Source organism: Scylla paramamosain, chromosome 3, assembly GCF_035594125.1.
Source record: "Scylla paramamosain isolate STU-SP2022 chromosome 3, ASM3559412v1, whole genome shotgun sequence".
Classification (NCBI taxonomy): Eukaryota; Metazoa; Arthropoda; class Malacostraca; order Decapoda; family Portunidae; genus Scylla; species Scylla paramamosain.
Window position 1 is genome coordinate 13,700,001 of NC_087153.1, and position 17,839 is coordinate 13,717,839.

Here is a 17,839-nt window from a genome sequence, read left to right on the forward strand (position 1 = left end):
AAGGCCAGCACCCCTTCACAGCTGACACTGGAGAATGACCACAGAGCTTCCCACAGCCAGCACCACAGGCAGGCCTCCACAGCCTGCACCACAGACAGGCAACCACAGCCTGCATCACAGACAGCATCCAACAGCCTGCACCACAGACAGGCCCCCCACAGGCAACACCATAGACAGGTCCCCACTGCCAACACCACTGACAGCAACCCACAACCAGCACCACAGACAGGCCCCCCCCACAGACAACACCACAGACAGCATGACAAACAGCAACCCACAGACAGGGCCCCCACAGCCAACACCACAGACAGCATGACAGACAGCACCCCACAGCCAGCACCACAGACAAGCCCCTACAGCCAACACTACAGACAGATCATACTCTCAGTGAAACAATTCTTATGAAACTTCAATATTGAAAAAAAAAGACTACATGATCAATGTCTGAAAAATCATCAAAATTAATGTGGCTTATTTAACACTCACATATTAATCATCCACATTATTTATCTATCTTTACATAGTTATGTGCTTATTCTTATATTATTTAAGTTAATACCAACAATCTACATAAGGAGTGAAATTAGGGTCATATAATAGGGGTTCAATTCAATTTCTTTGAACCTATGATAGTTTTCCCCAAATGTTTATATATTCAAATCTAACATATTTGTATCCAATGATTACTTTCTTATCTTAACTATTTATTTCTTTGCCCTTATTAATTGGAGGATCCTACTGTATACATATACTGTATATGATACACACACTGATGTACCTAGTTCAAAAGTGAGGGCCAATGAGAGCTGTTGTGCCGACATGCTTCTGCAGAGACACACCTATAAGGTTCAATATATGAATAGGTAAGGAATTCTGAAATTTAGAAGATCCATCCATATATATAAATGTTAAAAACTTGATTACATTCCATGAGTAACAAGTCTGTGTCAGAGAGCAGCTCCATGGTAGTACTATGGTGGTCCATCACAAACTGAAGCTTTTAAAATCAGGCCACCTTTCACTATGTGTGGGTTGTTTTGCCAACCACCCCTGCTACTGAAGTCCTACCCCCTCCAGCTGCCATATAGACAACACACAGAAACTTTAATTGCAAAAAAGAAAAGCATGCCAGAGCAGTTAGTGCAAAATTGCCTAGATGGATCAGGAGTGCTTTTCCTAGAATCTAGAGCAGTGGTTCCCAACCTTTCCTAAGTTCATGCACCCTTCTGGAAGCTTTTGAGAGATTCATGTACCCTTATGCCTAGGATGATTAATTACAAAGAAATTACATGAATATTTCATGTTTCTTCTAGGTCCAAGAGACTGAAAATATATAAATAAAAGTACTACGTCTATTTTAAACAGAGAAAACAGCTACTCAGTCCTACATAATTGTTATATAGGTGCTGAACATAAAATAAAACAATATGCCACATCTTAAACCTGTGAGGCACAAGTTGTGTCCGAGTGTACTATACTAATATGATACTGTACATAAATTTGTAATATTTTATTCTCATTTTAAATTAATTTCTTAAATAATGCACAATTTTCTTCCTAAAATATATTTTCCTACTCTTAACTGGCCATGTCATGTACCCCTCCATGTACCCCATTACTTCCAAGCACTTTATGAGAACTCCATACACCCTGTGGCACACTATGCACCCAGGTTGCCTATCACTGCTGTGGAGGGATGTATCGATTACAAGCCTCTCAGCATTATGCTCACAGCCTCAGAGGTTGTTCATTGTTGTGAATTATCTGTGAAAGTTTTTATGAGTGGCTTGCCACCATATAGGATATAGTCACTAAATTGCTACATACTGCCATTCTGAATGATTTGTTACAGCTTCATCATCTAGAAATACATTATAGATAAAAATTGTAACACCTAAGACATCCTCTTGAAAATCAAGTACAAAAATTTCAGACTTACCAAAGAAACTGCCAGCATCAAAGTGATGCCCTGAGCATGGAGATGGAGTAGAGCTTGGAGCTGAAAATAAAAAACAAACTCTTTTAACTGCGCACTCACCATTTTTATCATTCTGTATTGCAAAATTAAGATAACCTATTAAGGCAAAGATTCAGCATAAGGGAAAATAATGACAAAGAAATCATGATATGTCAACTTTTACAAATTTAACTAATCTATTTCCTTTTGTGTAATTGCCAATCCACTGTTAATCCTTCAGTTCTTTCATTTCCTAAACCAAAACAATATCTAAATAAGTGTTTCTTCTCAGGAAATAAGGTCCTTCACATGTTACATTCATGTTTTAAAGAATGTAGTACACTCACTAAACCACACCCAAGACTTACTACTGTAAGGTATAGTTACCAATCTATATTTGATATTTATTTCTAGGAACTCCCATAAGGAATTGCCCAGACAAAAAGTTCCCCATTTATTCCTGTCCTTACATTCTCTAGAAGCTCTAATCCTCTCATTCTCTTTCATCTCTTCTAACACTCATATACTCTGAAATTTTGTCCTCCCATTCTCTCATAAAAAAACATAGAACACATTATTCTCTCTCTCTCTCTCTCTCTCTCTCTCTCTCTCTCTCTCTCTCTCTCTCTCTCTCTCTCTCTCTCTCTCTCAAAAAAAAAAAAGCCTTTTTAGAGGGAGAGAAAAATAATAATAAAAAAATAATAAATAAATAAAAAAATAGAGATACAACAAGCCATTTAAACTTTGTTCAAGTCCAGTATAATTTTTTTACATCCCCCCTCCCAGTGGGAGAACAGTTATGTCTCCTTCCATCTCACTAACAATGAAATATTCCTCTGGTCTGCATCAGTGCTACAGGATGTGGAGGCCAAGGCCTTGGAGCCTGGCAATGGATAGGTAGGCTTGTGTCTTTCATCATTCACCTGGCGTGCTGCCGCCTCTTCTTTCTGGCTTCAGTTGTCTTTCTTGCATTCATTCCCTTTGGAGAATTCCTTTACATAACCTGCCCACCCTCCCCATTGAAAGAAAGGTTTGTGGAGTATACAAGGACAGGAAAACAGGAAAAAGGCAAAGCCAACTTCATGACTCCTATGTACATGTATATACTTTATCAATATGATATAGAAGAAAAATTTTGATATATAAAATATTTTAAAAAATCCAAAAAAACCCACTTAGGCTGGGTTTTTTTTTTTTGGTGGGTTTTTTTAATGCCAATCCTGATATTAAAGCCCAACAACTGGTTTATCCTTGCTCCTTCATAACGAAACTATTCCCTACCTCGCACCTACTCCAATCCTGTGACCACAACAGATGCAAATCTTACGGTGTCTCACACCCTTACTATGGTCTGACCATTTTGAATTGACCGTTTAGGCACTGTCCTTTCTGGGGATCCCTTGGCCTGCAGCTCTGCCACACTTATACCAAGACACACCTCATGTCAGGTACTTCCTGCTTCAAAATTAAATAGTGTTGTACTATACATACACTGTGATGATCTAAAAAAGGCAAATTAGTGTGGTATACATTTTTTTCAGTGATACTTGCATTATTTTTTTTTTTGCAAACACCACAATACTTGGCAACGTTTCCTCCAGGCGCTGTCATGACTTCATGGGTGACTGAGTGAGGTCACGTGGTCAAAGTGACAGTGTTAATCCACGGTCACTTCCTGTCGTGCTGCCAGCCAAGATGGAAGTTACCTTTCCTGCTTGTTCTCCTCACAACAGCCAAGAAAAGAGCTTATTTATTCAGCAAGTAAGTATTTTTTGGAAGAAAAGGCTAATAGGGGATCCTTACTTGACCCCTCAGGAGTTGTTGCCCGAACAGTGAAAGCCACCAATGTGCCTTGAATTTTACCTTGATGGTGGTGTGGAAAAAAGTTGTAACTAAAGAATAAAAATATAACATCATAGTTTAAGGGAAATATCATCTAAAAGGAAACCTATCTATCCCTCTTTGCTTGGTTCCTCTTCTCTTTGTATTTGTTGTATGACTTTTGATCCTTCTTTTGCAGCCCATTTCATATGCACGCTTCTTTTCCTCTACAGCCACACTAACCCCTTCACACCACCACCACCACTATCTTTCCTTACACCACCACCTCCAGCCTGTCTCATCCCACACACTTGCTCCACACAATACACAACTGCACTTTTAAGACACTACCACTCTTCTTCCACATTTTATATTTTATATATTTTTATTTTATTATTTTATTTGGCTTTTTTTTTCTGTTTCTCTTTTCCTTTTCAGTGATTTCCTATTGGGCAGCTTTCTTTGCTGGTGTCCTCAGGTTGGTAGTATTAGGCTTTATCAGCCGGGGTTTGTAGTCTAGCTCATAATAATAATAATAATAATAATAATAATAATAATTATAATAATTATAATAATAATAATAATAAAATAACAACAACAATACCCACTCCCTGGTCTTTCATTAAAATCCACTCGTTCACAATCTCTTCCTGGTACTCTATTGTCTTCTCCCTCTTCTCCAACTCACTCACTTCCAGAACTCTCTGTCTTACCCTGTCGTTAAGCCTTAAGCTTATGTTGTCTACTCTCAACTTCCCTTTGACCAAATAATGGTCTGACAAACCACCCCAGCTCCACCCTCGCTCCCTCCTCCACAACCCTTACTCAACTTATCAAATCTGTTATGCTTGTACACAGGAACAAAAAATATCAAGTTCTGCTTTTGTAATTTTTGACTTAGAGATACCCGTCAATCACTGCCCCACTTCAAGTTTGGCTATTTCCTCCACTGCCCTGCTTCAACTATGGCTTTTCCTCCACAAGCTTTCTACCATACTAGGTCATCCACCCAATGGCTGCTCAGTGTATGAGTAGTACAGCCTTGGCCACCACATTTGATTAAATCCATATATCCATATATAGCTGCTGTAATTTACCCACATTTACACATAGCATATAAAATGTGTCTCCTTGCCACTTGCTATTACTTCTATTCATGATATTACTAAATTTTTCCTCTCTTTGCCAGTACTAACACTTCTGTGCCCCTTTCCCTTTCCCTGAGGAAAGTTAACCCATGATTTAACAAGGGCAGGGAAGGAGGCATGGTTCTACAATCTCTCAGCCTCTAAGTTAACTAGATCAACTCATCCCAATTAGCTGTTTCTAACACTAATACATTACCATGAAATCCAACCATCTGGACGCAATCCATTGCCACTTAATATCAACTACAATATTATGTACCAGAAGTGAGAAACACACACACACATGCATACATGAAAATGAAATATCTGTGTGTGTGTGTGTGTGTGTGTGTGTGTGTGTGTGTGTGTGTGTGTGTGTGTGTGTGTGTGTGTGTGTGTGTGTGTGTGTGTGTGTGTGTATTTACCTAGCTGTGTTTTACAGGAAAAGAGCTATGCTTGTGCTGTCCTGTCTCCATATCTATAAGCATCCAGCTTAACTTTAAATTCATGAATATTTGTTGCTTGTACCACTGTTTCATCTAAGCTGTTCCATATTTCTATGCTTCTATTTGGGAAACCATATTTCTTGATATCTCTTCTACTTGCTGTTTTCCTCAATTTCACTCCATGTCATCTTGTATCTCTTGAGTCCCACACAAATAAGTCTTTGTCAACTTGATCCTTACCCTTTGAAGCTCTGTATATAGCAATCAGGTCCCCTCTTTCTCTTCTCTTTTGTCATGATGGAAGCTTCAATCTCCTTAATCTTTCTTCATAGGTTAAATCTCTCAAACTTGATACCAATTTAGTTGCAGCTCTTTGGATCATTTCTATTTCCTTATTTCCTTTTTATTATGGGGTGACCAAACAGTTGTGGCATATTCCAGTTTTGGTTGAATCACATATTCCATCAACTTTTTCATCATCTCTTCATCCATGTAAGCAAATGCCCCCTTTCATCTTTCTTAATAACTAATAGGTTTCCCCAACTATTTTGTTTACATGTTTTTCGGGTGATAAATTATCACTTATTGTAATTCCCAAATCTTTTTCTTCTTTGGTTTTCTTAATTTCCACTTCTCCCATGGTGTAGGAACTTGTCAGTCTTCTTTTGCTTTTTCCTAATTCCATCACCTTGCATTTCTTTGCATTGAATTCCATTTCCCATTTCTTACTCCATTTATATATCTTATTTAGATCTTTCTGTAATATTTCACAATCCATATTGTTTTCCACTCTTTTCAATAATTTCGCATAATCTGCAAACAGACTTATATAACTGTCAATCTCATCCGCCATATCGTTGACATACACCAGAAACATTACGGGGGCTAAGACTGTTCCCTGTGGTACTCCACTTGTAACTCTACACCATTCTGATTTTTCTCCCTTTATTACTGTTCTCATTTCTCTGTCCCTCAAGAAGTCTGTAATCCAATTCAGTGTGTTGCCTTGCAAACCCCCTATATTTTTAATTTTCCATAGCAGTCTCTGGTGTGGTACCTTAAATACTTTTTTTAGGTCTAAATAAACACAGTCTGCCCAACCCTCTCTCTCTTGAAGTATATCAACTGCTCTACTATAAAAGCTCACTAAATTCGTGACACAAGATCTCCCACTTCTGAAACCAAATTGTCTGTCAGTCAATGTATGTGTTTCTTCTAAATATTCCATCCATCTGTTTTTAACTATTCTTTCCGCTATTTTTGCCACCACACTTGTTAGGGACACTGGTCTGTAATTCAGTGGATCTTCTTTATTAGCTCCTTTAAAAATGGGCACAATATTGGCTCTCTTCCAGTCTAGAGGGATTTTTCCTTCCTTAAAAAGAACATACTATGGTATTGTGTATAGTTCCTGCCAGTTGTTCACAACATTCCTTAAGTATCCAGTTGGACACTCCATCCGGTCCTTGTGTGTGTGTGTGTGTGTGTGTGTGTGTGTGTGTGTGTGTGTGTGTGTGTGTGTGTGTGTGTGTGTGTGTGTGTGTGTGTGTGTGTGTGTGTGTGTGTGTGTGTGTGTGTGTGTGTGTGTGTGTGTTTAGCATGCAAATAGAGTTGTTTCATGTGAGTTCATCAGTCCACCTACATAGGTGAGAAAACTTTATCCACTGTAGTTTACTATTAAACTCATTCACAGTTTTTATGTATTCTGTCTCTCCCTCCCACTCTTTCAGCTGTGAATGTCAAGGATAACATCTTCCAGAACAAACCCCCCTTGTTCTCACCTGTTGTTGTTGGAACAGGGGAATCAGTTGTTGGGATGTCGGAGGTAGGAGTGGTTGGAGGAACCATTGTGGTTGATGTTTCTGGAGCCTCTGTGGTAGGTATTGTTGTGGTTTCAGTGGTAGGCTCAGTGGTAGGCTCAGTGGTAGGCTCAGTGGTTGGCACAGTGGTGGTTTCCTCTGTGGTAGTTGGTGTAGTGGAAGTGGTGGTGGTTTTTGGAGAAGTGGTGGTGGTTTTTGGAGAAGTGGTGGTGGTGTTTGGAGTAGAAGTAGTGGTGGTGGTTTCTGGAGTAGAAGTGGTGGTAGAGGTGGTGGTGGTGGTGGTGGTGGTGGTGGTGTTGGTTGGAGCGGTACCTGAGAAAAATTAAGAAGTCTTATTATAACAAGACATAGTGGAAAGGTTCAACATCAAACTTACTACTAAAAAAAAAAATAAATAAATAAATAAAAAATAAAATAAAAATAAATAAATAAATAAATTAATTAATTAATTAATTAAATAAAAATAATAATAATAATGATGAAAAAATAATTATAATTCACATGAACATATTAGGAGCTTAAATTCACACTCATTTATATCAATAAATGTGTACATATACCTATACGAAAAAAAAAAAAAATAAATAAAACAAAGGAAATGTATTTCCTGTGGCAAAAAATTTGGATCTTATTAACACAAGTCAGTCAGATAAGGTTACATCAGGTAAGTCAACCAAGGCAGTAGTAAAGCCACTCATGCACCCAACTCCAGCAGCTGTGTGACTGAAGGAGAGAGGATTTCTCAAGCACACTGCCTGGTATTTTTATTTCAAATAGTACTTCTGACAAGGTGATATGTTCATGATTATGGTCCATTCATTCGAAGCTGAACCAAGCATGCTGTGTAAGCCTATACAAGTTTGTAAACTGAGACTGGCTGCTGTCATATATTTACAACTTAGTAATTTTTATCAAAACAAACAAAGAAAGGAAGACATCAGTGAATGCAAAGCCAATGAGTTAGGCAGCACCTCCACCACTCTCACAATGTCAGTGCACACCATCATCTCAGATTTTATTTTTAATCATATTACATAATAATAAATACCACTTAAACCAGGATAATGCCAACAGACTCTGAGAGGTTAACATATACCAATGAGGTGGCTGTGTGATGGCAGCACTGCCTAGCTCTCTTGTACTTGATGGCAAGGGAATGGTGCTCTGCATTCAGTGATATATTTTCCTTACTTATTTATTTCTTTTGATGAGTTTAAATATTATGATCATTACTGCCTTTTAATTAAATGCTCTAAAATGTTTTCATGGTGAGAGAGAGAGAGAGAAGAGAGAGAGAGAGAGAGAGAGAGAGAGAGGAGAGAGAGAGAGAGAGAGAGAGAGAGAGAGAGAGAGAGAGAGAGAGAGAGAGAGAGAGAGAGAGAGAGAGAGAGAGAGAGAGAGAGAGAGAGAGAGAGAGAGAGAGAGAGAAATAACATGTAAAATACATGACAGCAACTAATCAATGCTTGCTTTACAAACTTGCCAATTTATAATTTGCCTCCTGTAAAGTTGTCTCACTAGTTGGATTAACATTAACAAACAAAATCTTTCCAGAAACAATATTTCCTCCTCTCACCACCACTTTGTTGGTGGTAGAGATGCCATGTTAGGCTCCACTTCTTGTTTATATTAACCATCTTCAAATTCCATTATCATATGATCAATATGTCTATTTTAATCACTGGGCAACATTCTCTCTTTTCTCTTTCTAGTGTAAGGTCTGTCAAGTCTTACAATGATAATTTTCTAAATGGTGCCCATGAATGGCCAGAGCAACAAAAAATAGAATCTGTGAAATGTTGTGATCTGACTGCCGATGTACAAATACTTGTAATTTCTGATAGCTGGGAAGCATACTACAGCCACTCACACTTTGTACTCAGTTTTGTCTATCCAGCCACCTCAGCATGAAACACTGTATTGTGTGTGATGAGAGGCTCAGGACAGGTCTCCGCTCTACAGAAAGTGATGCACTTCACATAATTATCTAGTTGGATCAGTGTTCATAATTGTTTACAAGGTTACAAAACAAAATGTATTTTGTGAAGTAGTAATTACAACTCTAGATTGCCTATCCAAATCTGAGGAAGTTAGTTGGATCAAGTTAATGAATGGTATAGTCATGCTTCTTATTAAGAAGTTATAAGTATTAGGTTAGTAGCAGGTTACTTTCTACATGCAAAACATCAAATTGTTGCTGGGTTTTCAGGTTTGCCAAGGATAGAATATTACCAAGAGGAAAACTGAAGGCAATAGCTTTAAATTTTGCAAAAATTTTTCCTGGGACTTTTGAAACTGTTGTTATGCATTACTTTGCAGACAGTACATTTTCTATAATTTCTTTGGAAATTTGCAATCTACTTCAAGTTTCAGTGTTACTTATTTGTTGTAGTGTTATGTACATTGCTGGAAAAGTATGGGTTCAAAACAAATATTTTGATTTGAATGTGAGAGAGAGAGAGAGAGAGAGAGAGAGAGAGAGAGAGAGAGAGAGAGAGAGAGAGAGAGAGAGAGAGAGAGAGAGAGAGAGAGAGAGAGAGAGAGAGAGAGAGAGAGAGAGAGAGAGAAAGAGAGAGAGAAACTTGCCTTAGCATAACTTTTAGTAAATGTAATAGTGAGAGATATTCATACATCAGAATATTATTAAATGGCATGAATCATCTCCAGCTTCTATGATTCAAGTGCATAACAAAAGCTTCTCCAAAATCTATCCACACATCCGTCTATACCAGGTTACCCCACCTTAAGGCAAATATCCTATCATCAAGGTTGTCAAGGCCTGAATGCTAAAACAAAATATATTGTCCTTTGGTAATTAAAAATAAAACTTCGTTTGTGAGTTAGTTTGGAGGCTTATTTCATATTTTCCCTCATGCAAATTAACTTTTCATGCACATTAATTTTTAAATAGGTACGTACAATCAACTGCTGGAGACACCAGTGTAGGTTCATCTCGACACTCTTCAGTAATATTGAGATTTCTGACCCAAACACACAAAGCATTCAGACACTCCTGACAGTTTTCAATTACTGTGCAATTATCTGGAGCTTGGAATAGAGACAAAAATGTACAATATAGCAGAGGGAATGCAAATGTATATATATATATATATATATATATATATATATATATATATATATATATATATATATATATATATATATATATATATATATTACTGTGCAATTATCTGGAGCTTGGAATAGACAAAAATGTACAATATAGCAGAGGGAATGCAAATGTATGTGTGTATATATATATATATATATATATATATATATATATATATATATATATATATATATATATATATATATATATATATATATATATATATATATATATATATATATATATATATATATATATATATATATATATATATATATATATATATATATATATATATATATATATATATATATATATATATATATATATATATATATATATATATATATATATATATATATATATATATATATATATATATATATATATATATATATATATATATATATATATATATATATATATATATATATATATATATATATATATATATATATATATATATATATATATATATATATATATATATATATATATATATATATATATATATATATATATATATATATATATATATATATATATATATATATATATAATCAAGGGAGCTCTTGAACAATAAAAACATTTTACCTGAAACCTTGACTGATGGTGGCTTTTAGTTCTTTAACTTTTTTAATTACACATTATCTTTTACATTCTATATCTTTGTTAGCAATGGGTTAAATTTATACTTTATCACTCAACATCCCTAGACTTTTCCAATCTAACTGCCTCCACCAGATATGTCTTATCTATACCTATCAGCTGTGATAGCATTTCACATTTTTTTAATAATTCAGTTCTTGTTCTCACTCTTTATTATTAATTTTCAGTAAATTATATTAAATTATTTTCTTCTTTTCAATCTTTTGTCTATCAACTGCATTCTCATTTAGTTTTTAAGTTTTCTTCATTCATTCTATTCCCAGCCCTAAAAGCTGAGCCTTGGAGCACACTCCATTTTTCCTGCATCTTATTAATCTTATCATTCTTCAAGTTTGTTTGAATCAATGGTTCAATTTGCTCCCTTCCATTTACTCATTTGTTTGTTTGCTTGTTTGTTTGAATCAAATTATTATTTAGGTTCCTTTTTATTTTTTGGTATTAGGTTATTTCGTCCATGTCATTTTACCCACACCAAAAAGTCGTTTTGTCCAATGTCAATTCCTATGACTTGTTTTGTTTTAAAAAAATCTGAACACACAAATATAACTGTCTTGAAGGATGGCCCAACCACCTGGACAAGTGTGCAGCAGGTAGATGTAGCCTCCAGTTCTACCTTCTGGCAAGTCTTCTTCACAAGTTGCTGAATTAACATCTTTACATTTTAGGCTGGTGTCAAGAAGAAAGCTTTAATAAAATCATTATTGCATGATTTGTGTACTGAATAACTTGTGGGTGAACAAACTGTCATGCATCCGAATGAACTCTACAAAGGACAAAATTTTTTGTGGGCAAAATGATATGTGGGCAAAAACTATAAACTCCATTTGCTAACTCCATACTCTTACACTTACCTTGCATAAAACTATGTCAAATGAATACCTTATTCCTCAGTACATTCAGTATTACTCTCTTCTAAAATACAGTAAAACCTCCATAAACTGAACTATATGGAGTAAGGTAGCCAACAGTTTATCCAAAAGTTTGGTTTATTTGACAATGTATGTTTTTGGCTGGTTTCTATGTACATAAACATGTACATTTATTGTTATTTACAGCATATTTGTTAGCACATTATAAGCTCTAAGAAAGATATTTACAGCATATTTTATTATTGCATACTCTACACAATGCACTAACTGGTCACTTAAAGAGTTCTTAACATTATGCAACTACACACTTAGTGTTCACTTAAGAGCTCACTTAATTGTACACAATGTACTGGTTACATAAGAGCTAACATAACATTATTCACTGTACTACTAGTGTATTTTTGCTTTTCACTCAGTCTGAGTCAAAGATGTTTGCCGGTGGCTCTGGTGTGATTGGGAATGGAGTGGAGCTGTGCAGACTGGCTCAGGAGGCTGATAAAGGCTTTTGGGTTATCTGATATTTGGCTTGATATTTGGCTTATTCGGATTCGGTTTAGGGAGGTTTTACTGTAGTTTGATATCATGGTTACATTGCAGCAGACAAGTCTGGCCCCCTTATCCAAACCTAAAACCCTACTTTGCCACCAGGTCCCCAGGCCTGCACACTGGGAAAAAAATATACACAGAGAGAAAAATGAGACAATTGCATGAAACAGCAGTTTGACCAAAGTAGGCTGAGTATTTGTTCACATTTACTATTGTCTTACACTGGTGGACAAAACTATTTTTGGGCCAAGTTTCTATATGTGAATGACGCTTTTATAAATGACACTTCCATTGGAAATCACTCAATATACTCAAAACCTGTAATAGGGAAGGATATATCAATCCATATACCATGTATACCTATATACTGTATGTGTATATATATATATATATATATATATATATATATATATATATATATATATATATATATATATATATATATATATATATATATATATAAATATACATACAGTGTGGTACTTAGTGATTCAAATTTAATTGGTTCTATTGGGCTGTTCAAATTGGGAAGCAATTTATTCCATTCAAATTAATGTAAAAGGAATTAATTTGTTCCAGATCTAAAATCCCTCCCTTTTTTATGGGTTTATGTTGTGCATTAAACATAGAATTGAATGAAAGTAACCTAACTTATAGAAAAAAAAATACAGTAAAACATGAAGTATTGTACATTTCAGCATATAAGAGACCACCTGAATACTCCTAAAAAGACACAAAATGGGTCAACCTATATACATCAGATACAAAAACAATGGCCTGAAATTTTTACACAAAATACCATTGTAAATAAACACCAATCTCAAAATAATGAGTTATCAAAAGTTTCTGCCATTTTCAGTCTTGAAAACAGTTGTTGTAGTGTACACAATTTTTATTTTGCACTAAAATCCTCTCTCTCTCTCTCTCTCTCTCTCTTGATTTCCTGCCCTCCTCCCCTATCTCTCTCTCTCTCTCTATCTCATGATTTCCTGCCCTCCTCCCCCCCTCTCTCTCTCTCTCATGATTTCCTGCCCTCCTCCCCTAACTCTCTCTCTCTCTCTCTCTCTCTCTCTCTCTCTCTCTCTCTCTCTCTCTCTCTCTCTCTCTCTCTCTATGATTTCTCTCTCTCTCTCTCTCTCTCTCTCTCTCTCTCTCTCTCTCTCTCTCTCTCTCTGTGTGTGTGTGTGTGTGAAAATAAGAATAATCCTGAGAATTGCTGAATAGAATGAGACTGATAGAGAATGAAAATGGATTTATACGAGTGAGAAAGGATGAAGTGAAAATTACACAGAAGAAATCAGGGAGAGAGAGAGAGAGAGAGAGAGAGAGAGAGAGAGAGAGAGAGAGAGAGAGAGAGAGAGAGAGAGAGAGAGAGAGAGAGAGAGAGAGAGGAGAGGAGAGGAGAGGAGAGGAGAGGAGAGGAGAGGAGAGGAGAGGAGAGGAGAGGAGAGGAGAGAGGAGAGGAGAGGAGAGGAGAGGAGAGGAGAGAGATAGGAGAGGAGAGGAGAGAGATAGGAGAGGAGAGGAGAGAGATAGGAGAGGAGAGGAAAGAGAGAGAGAGAGAGAGAGAGAGAGAGAGAGAGAGAGAGAGAGAGAGAGAGAGAGAGAGAGAGAGAGAGAGAGAGAGAGAGAGAGAGAGAGAGAGAGAGAGAGAGAGAGAGAGACAGAGAGAGAGAGAGAGAGAGACAGAGAGAGAGAGAGAGAAAGACAGAGAGAGAGAGAGAGAGATAGGAGGGAGGGCGGGAGAGAGAGAGGAGGTGGGGGAGTTGTTCAGATTGAAGAATGTTCAAATCATGAGGTATGGCTGTGTATATATATATATATATATATATATATATATATATATATATATATATATATATATATATATATATATATATATATATATATATATATATATAATTGCAGTATTTTGGCTTGGGGGGCCAATTCTCATCAGTGAAAATCTCCCTTTCTTCCTTCTTGACTTGGATCTCAAGGATGACTGCATGGAAACTCACTGCATAATCATCTGTGGTGGGGAGTGACCCACAGCCTACAGATCAAGTGCTGTCAGGGCATGTGCCTGTGGTTGTGCCTGCATCCCAGCAGCCTTTCCTTCCAGTGTTTGCCCTGCTGGCATCTCTACAGACTGCCCTGGTTTTGTCAGCTGTACTGCTGCTGCCAGCCCCTACCCTGTCTGTGCCTGATGGCCCATAGCGACGCAGCTGTCCTCCAGGACCCATGGTGTTCGAGACGGTGAATGGATGCGAATACCACTTATTGAACATTCAGCTATCAGCAGGCTGAGGACTACTGCTGCAGCCTCAACACAGATGGTCATGTGGTGGGTTTCCACAAAAGTCAGCCTTGAGACCCAAATAGATGATTCCTTCATTACCTCCATCGTCAACCATTTCTAAGTGCCTTACATCTGGACAAATAGTTACAAGGTGAGCCTGCACTTATGAAAGTGGCAGAGTTGTGTGGCCTCACAGCATAGCCACTGGTCTTTCACTGGCTGATCTGGACTCAGCAAACCTGACTATGCTGACTTGGATGAGAGCTGCCTCACTATACTCAATAACTTCTACAGCAATGGCATTATCTGGCATGACATGGACTGTTCCTTGGAGAAATATGTTATCTGTGGGCAGTCCACAACATACAGCAGCTAGTAAAGACTGCCCTGGATGCAAGATGGGACCAATAAAGAAGGCAGTAGTGGAGAGGCTGGGCATTACCTCCCATATCCTTCCGCAGAGATAGTCTGCCTAATGTGGCACTGTCTCCACTGGCTGTCTCTTCCCCTTGCACTACTTTTTATTATTGGATTTGTTTTCCCTTTTTTTCACTATTTAAGCTATCCTAACTCCTGGGTTTGAGAAAATTATCACAGATAATCCTTTCATAGGTTAACTCCCACTTGGAAACAAACCAGAGACATGAAGTGCATGTGATTTAAAGGGAGGAAAGTGGGAGTGGGAAGAGCTTTGGGGAAAACTGATGAGAATTGCTTGATTTCCACCATGGTGAAAGCCATCAATCAATAGTATTTCCCTTCTAGATTAGACTTAGCTTTAGGATTAATGTTAAGTATTTCTCTACCCCCTCTGTACATTTTCAGTATGTTAACTGCCTGAATAATAAACCGTTTATATATATATATATATATATATATATATATATATATATATATATATATATATATATATATATATTAGTGATGCATTGCACACTAAATTTTATAGCTCTTGAGAGGCAGAGACAGTGGAGTTGCAGATAAAACTGCTGGATTTGAAATATATATTAATATTTATTGATGTGGAATTCAACAACATACACACAAGTAAAACCATTGAATATAACCTTTCAAATAAAAGAAAAATTTCTTTCAAATAAAAACAATGAAAAATAATTGTACACGATTAAGATAACAAAAAGTACTTTGCTCAAGTATGAGTTACAAAGAAATCAGTGAAAAGTCAATAGAGAAATTAGCTGATCACCCTGAAATTTTAATATAATAATCACCACCGTCTAACAATGATAGTACTGCCTAATCAAGATCGTAGTTGCAATTTAAAACTTCAGCAGACTCCTCCCTTAATGTTCAGCAGGGCATTATTCCAGTAAACAGCATTTTCCTAACACTAAGACGCTTATTGCTTTAGTCTGTAGATCTGGTTTCCCAGAGTAAGCTGATAATTGAACTAGGTGAGCGAATTAAGATATCATTGCACCATCATATTTTTCATGTTTAGGGAGATCTCCATTCTCTGCCTGGACGATATTTCTTGGCATTTTTTTTTTATCGTACCATTTCTAATTGTCATTACCACTGAAATTTAGGAGAGAGAGAGAGAGAGAGAGAGAGAGAGAGAGAGAGAGAGAGAGAGAGAGAGAGAGAGAGAGAGAGAGTGGGGGGGGGTCGCCGCGGCCGTGCTTTCAAGTCACCGTCTAGGTCTTGTCTTGCAATAACTACCGATCCTTGTTCCTGTTCTGCAGCTTCGTAAGTGACTAAAAATGCATGAGACTTTAATCAATACTAAATATAACTTCACATTCCATTCCCGGAAAAAAGTAACGAAATTAACATTACGCAATGTTTATTCTTACTGAATTTAGTTTTACAATGCCTCACCTGCAGCATTAAGAGGAGGTGGCACTCCTGCAATAACCAACAGGAGGAGTATGACCAAAGTCTTCATGTTTAAGGCTAAATCTTGGTCCACCTGGGTGCTGTTGCGCTGAAACGCTCTGCCTCGTCTGCCTGTTTACAGCTGTTGCTGCCGCACGTCAAGCGACCTTCTGCACTACCAGGGGACAGCACGTAGTAACTATCGCTCAGACTATATTGGAGGACAGTAATGGTGCTGCCATCTAGTGGCAACTTTTAAAAAAGAAAAGAAAATGTTTTATGATCTTATATACTTTTGTATTATCTATGGTACTTGTCGTTTCGTTACTATGTCATGATTGATTGATTGATTGATACATTTATTGTTGCATCAATAATTAAATACAACAAAGGAGGAGTACGGACCTTGCCATCCACCCCTGGGCAAAGACTTAAAGACCTCTATCAGGTCCCCTCTTATCCTACGTCTTTATAAAGAATGTAAATTTAACAGCTTCATTCTCGCTTCACAAGGAATACTCCTCATCCCCTGTATCCTTTTTGTCATTTTCCTTTGTATTGATTCTAATAGACCTATATCCTCCCTGTAATATGGGGACCAGCCTATAATTACACAGCATAATCTGGATGAAGTCTGACCAGCGCCAAATATAACTTTAATATTACTTCGGGGCTTCTACTTTTAACACTCCTAAAAATTAATTATAATACCTATTTGCCCTGTTTCTGGCCTCTGTGCATTGCTTACTTAGACGAAGTTCAGAGCTGACTATAACATCTAAATATTTTTTTTCGTACAGAACTTCGTTGTCTATTGTGTATCTATTGTGTGGGTTTCATCTACCTACGCTAAGTACTTTGCTCTCTCTCTCTCTCTCTCTCTCTCTCTCTCTCTCTCTCTCTCTCTCTCTCTCTCTCTCTCTCTTAACCATTTACCTGCCTGTAATCCATAATAGTATACAATAAGTACATAATATGTTTTCGTACGTTGAAGAAATTATCAGAATAATGTAAAAGTATTAAAGGCACTCCTAAAAATAGTAATAATAATAATAATAATAAATAAACAAATAAAATTTAAAGGTTTCAGCCACCGCTAGATAGCAGCACCACCGTTATTCACCAAACTTTAACTATCGGGGTGCATCCACTCAATGTATTTCAGACATGTACCAATAGCATGAAATAACAATTTGCCAAATAAAATTGAATAATATCGTTCATAGTTAATCATAATGATGATAATAACATGATAGTTTGAACAAGACGTTCTTGAGAAAAAATAAAAATAAATAAATAAATAAATAAAACAAACTTCTTTGTCACTTTAATGTTAAATATACATTCATATA

At 36.6% G+C, this 17,839-nt stretch overlaps 1 protein-coding gene and 1 pseudogene across 9 annotated transcripts in view; one reads left to right on the top strand and one right to left on the bottom strand.

Annotated features, from left to right (window-relative positions):
• Window positions 1-16,683, bottom strand: part of LOC135090849 (integumentary mucin A.1-like) — a 43,550-nt gene extending 26,867 nt beyond the window's left edge. For 6 of the 9 annotated variants that reach the window (XM_063987961.1, XM_063987990.1, XM_063988007.1 and 3 more), the window contains exons 1-4: window positions 16,491-16,682; window positions 10,091-10,219; window positions 7,133-7,483; window positions 1,940-1,999 (exon numbers count right to left, since the gene is read on the bottom strand). In XM_063987961.1, coding sequence (XP_063844031.1) covers window positions 1,940-1,999; window positions 7,133-7,483; window positions 10,091-10,219; window positions 16,491-16,557 — 607 coding nt within the window. In that variant the 5' untranslated portion in view covers window positions 16,558-16,682. Of the gene's footprint in view, window positions 1-1,939; window positions 2,000-7,132; window positions 7,484-10,090; window positions 10,220-16,490 lie in introns of all 9 variants that reach the window. The other 3 variants (XM_063988024.1, XM_063988017.1, XM_063987951.1) reach the window with 2 other exon arrangements.
• On the top strand, window positions 12,250-15,024 carry LOC135116516 (uncharacterized; annotated as a pseudogene).
• Window positions 16,684-17,839: the final 1,156 nt, after the last annotated feature.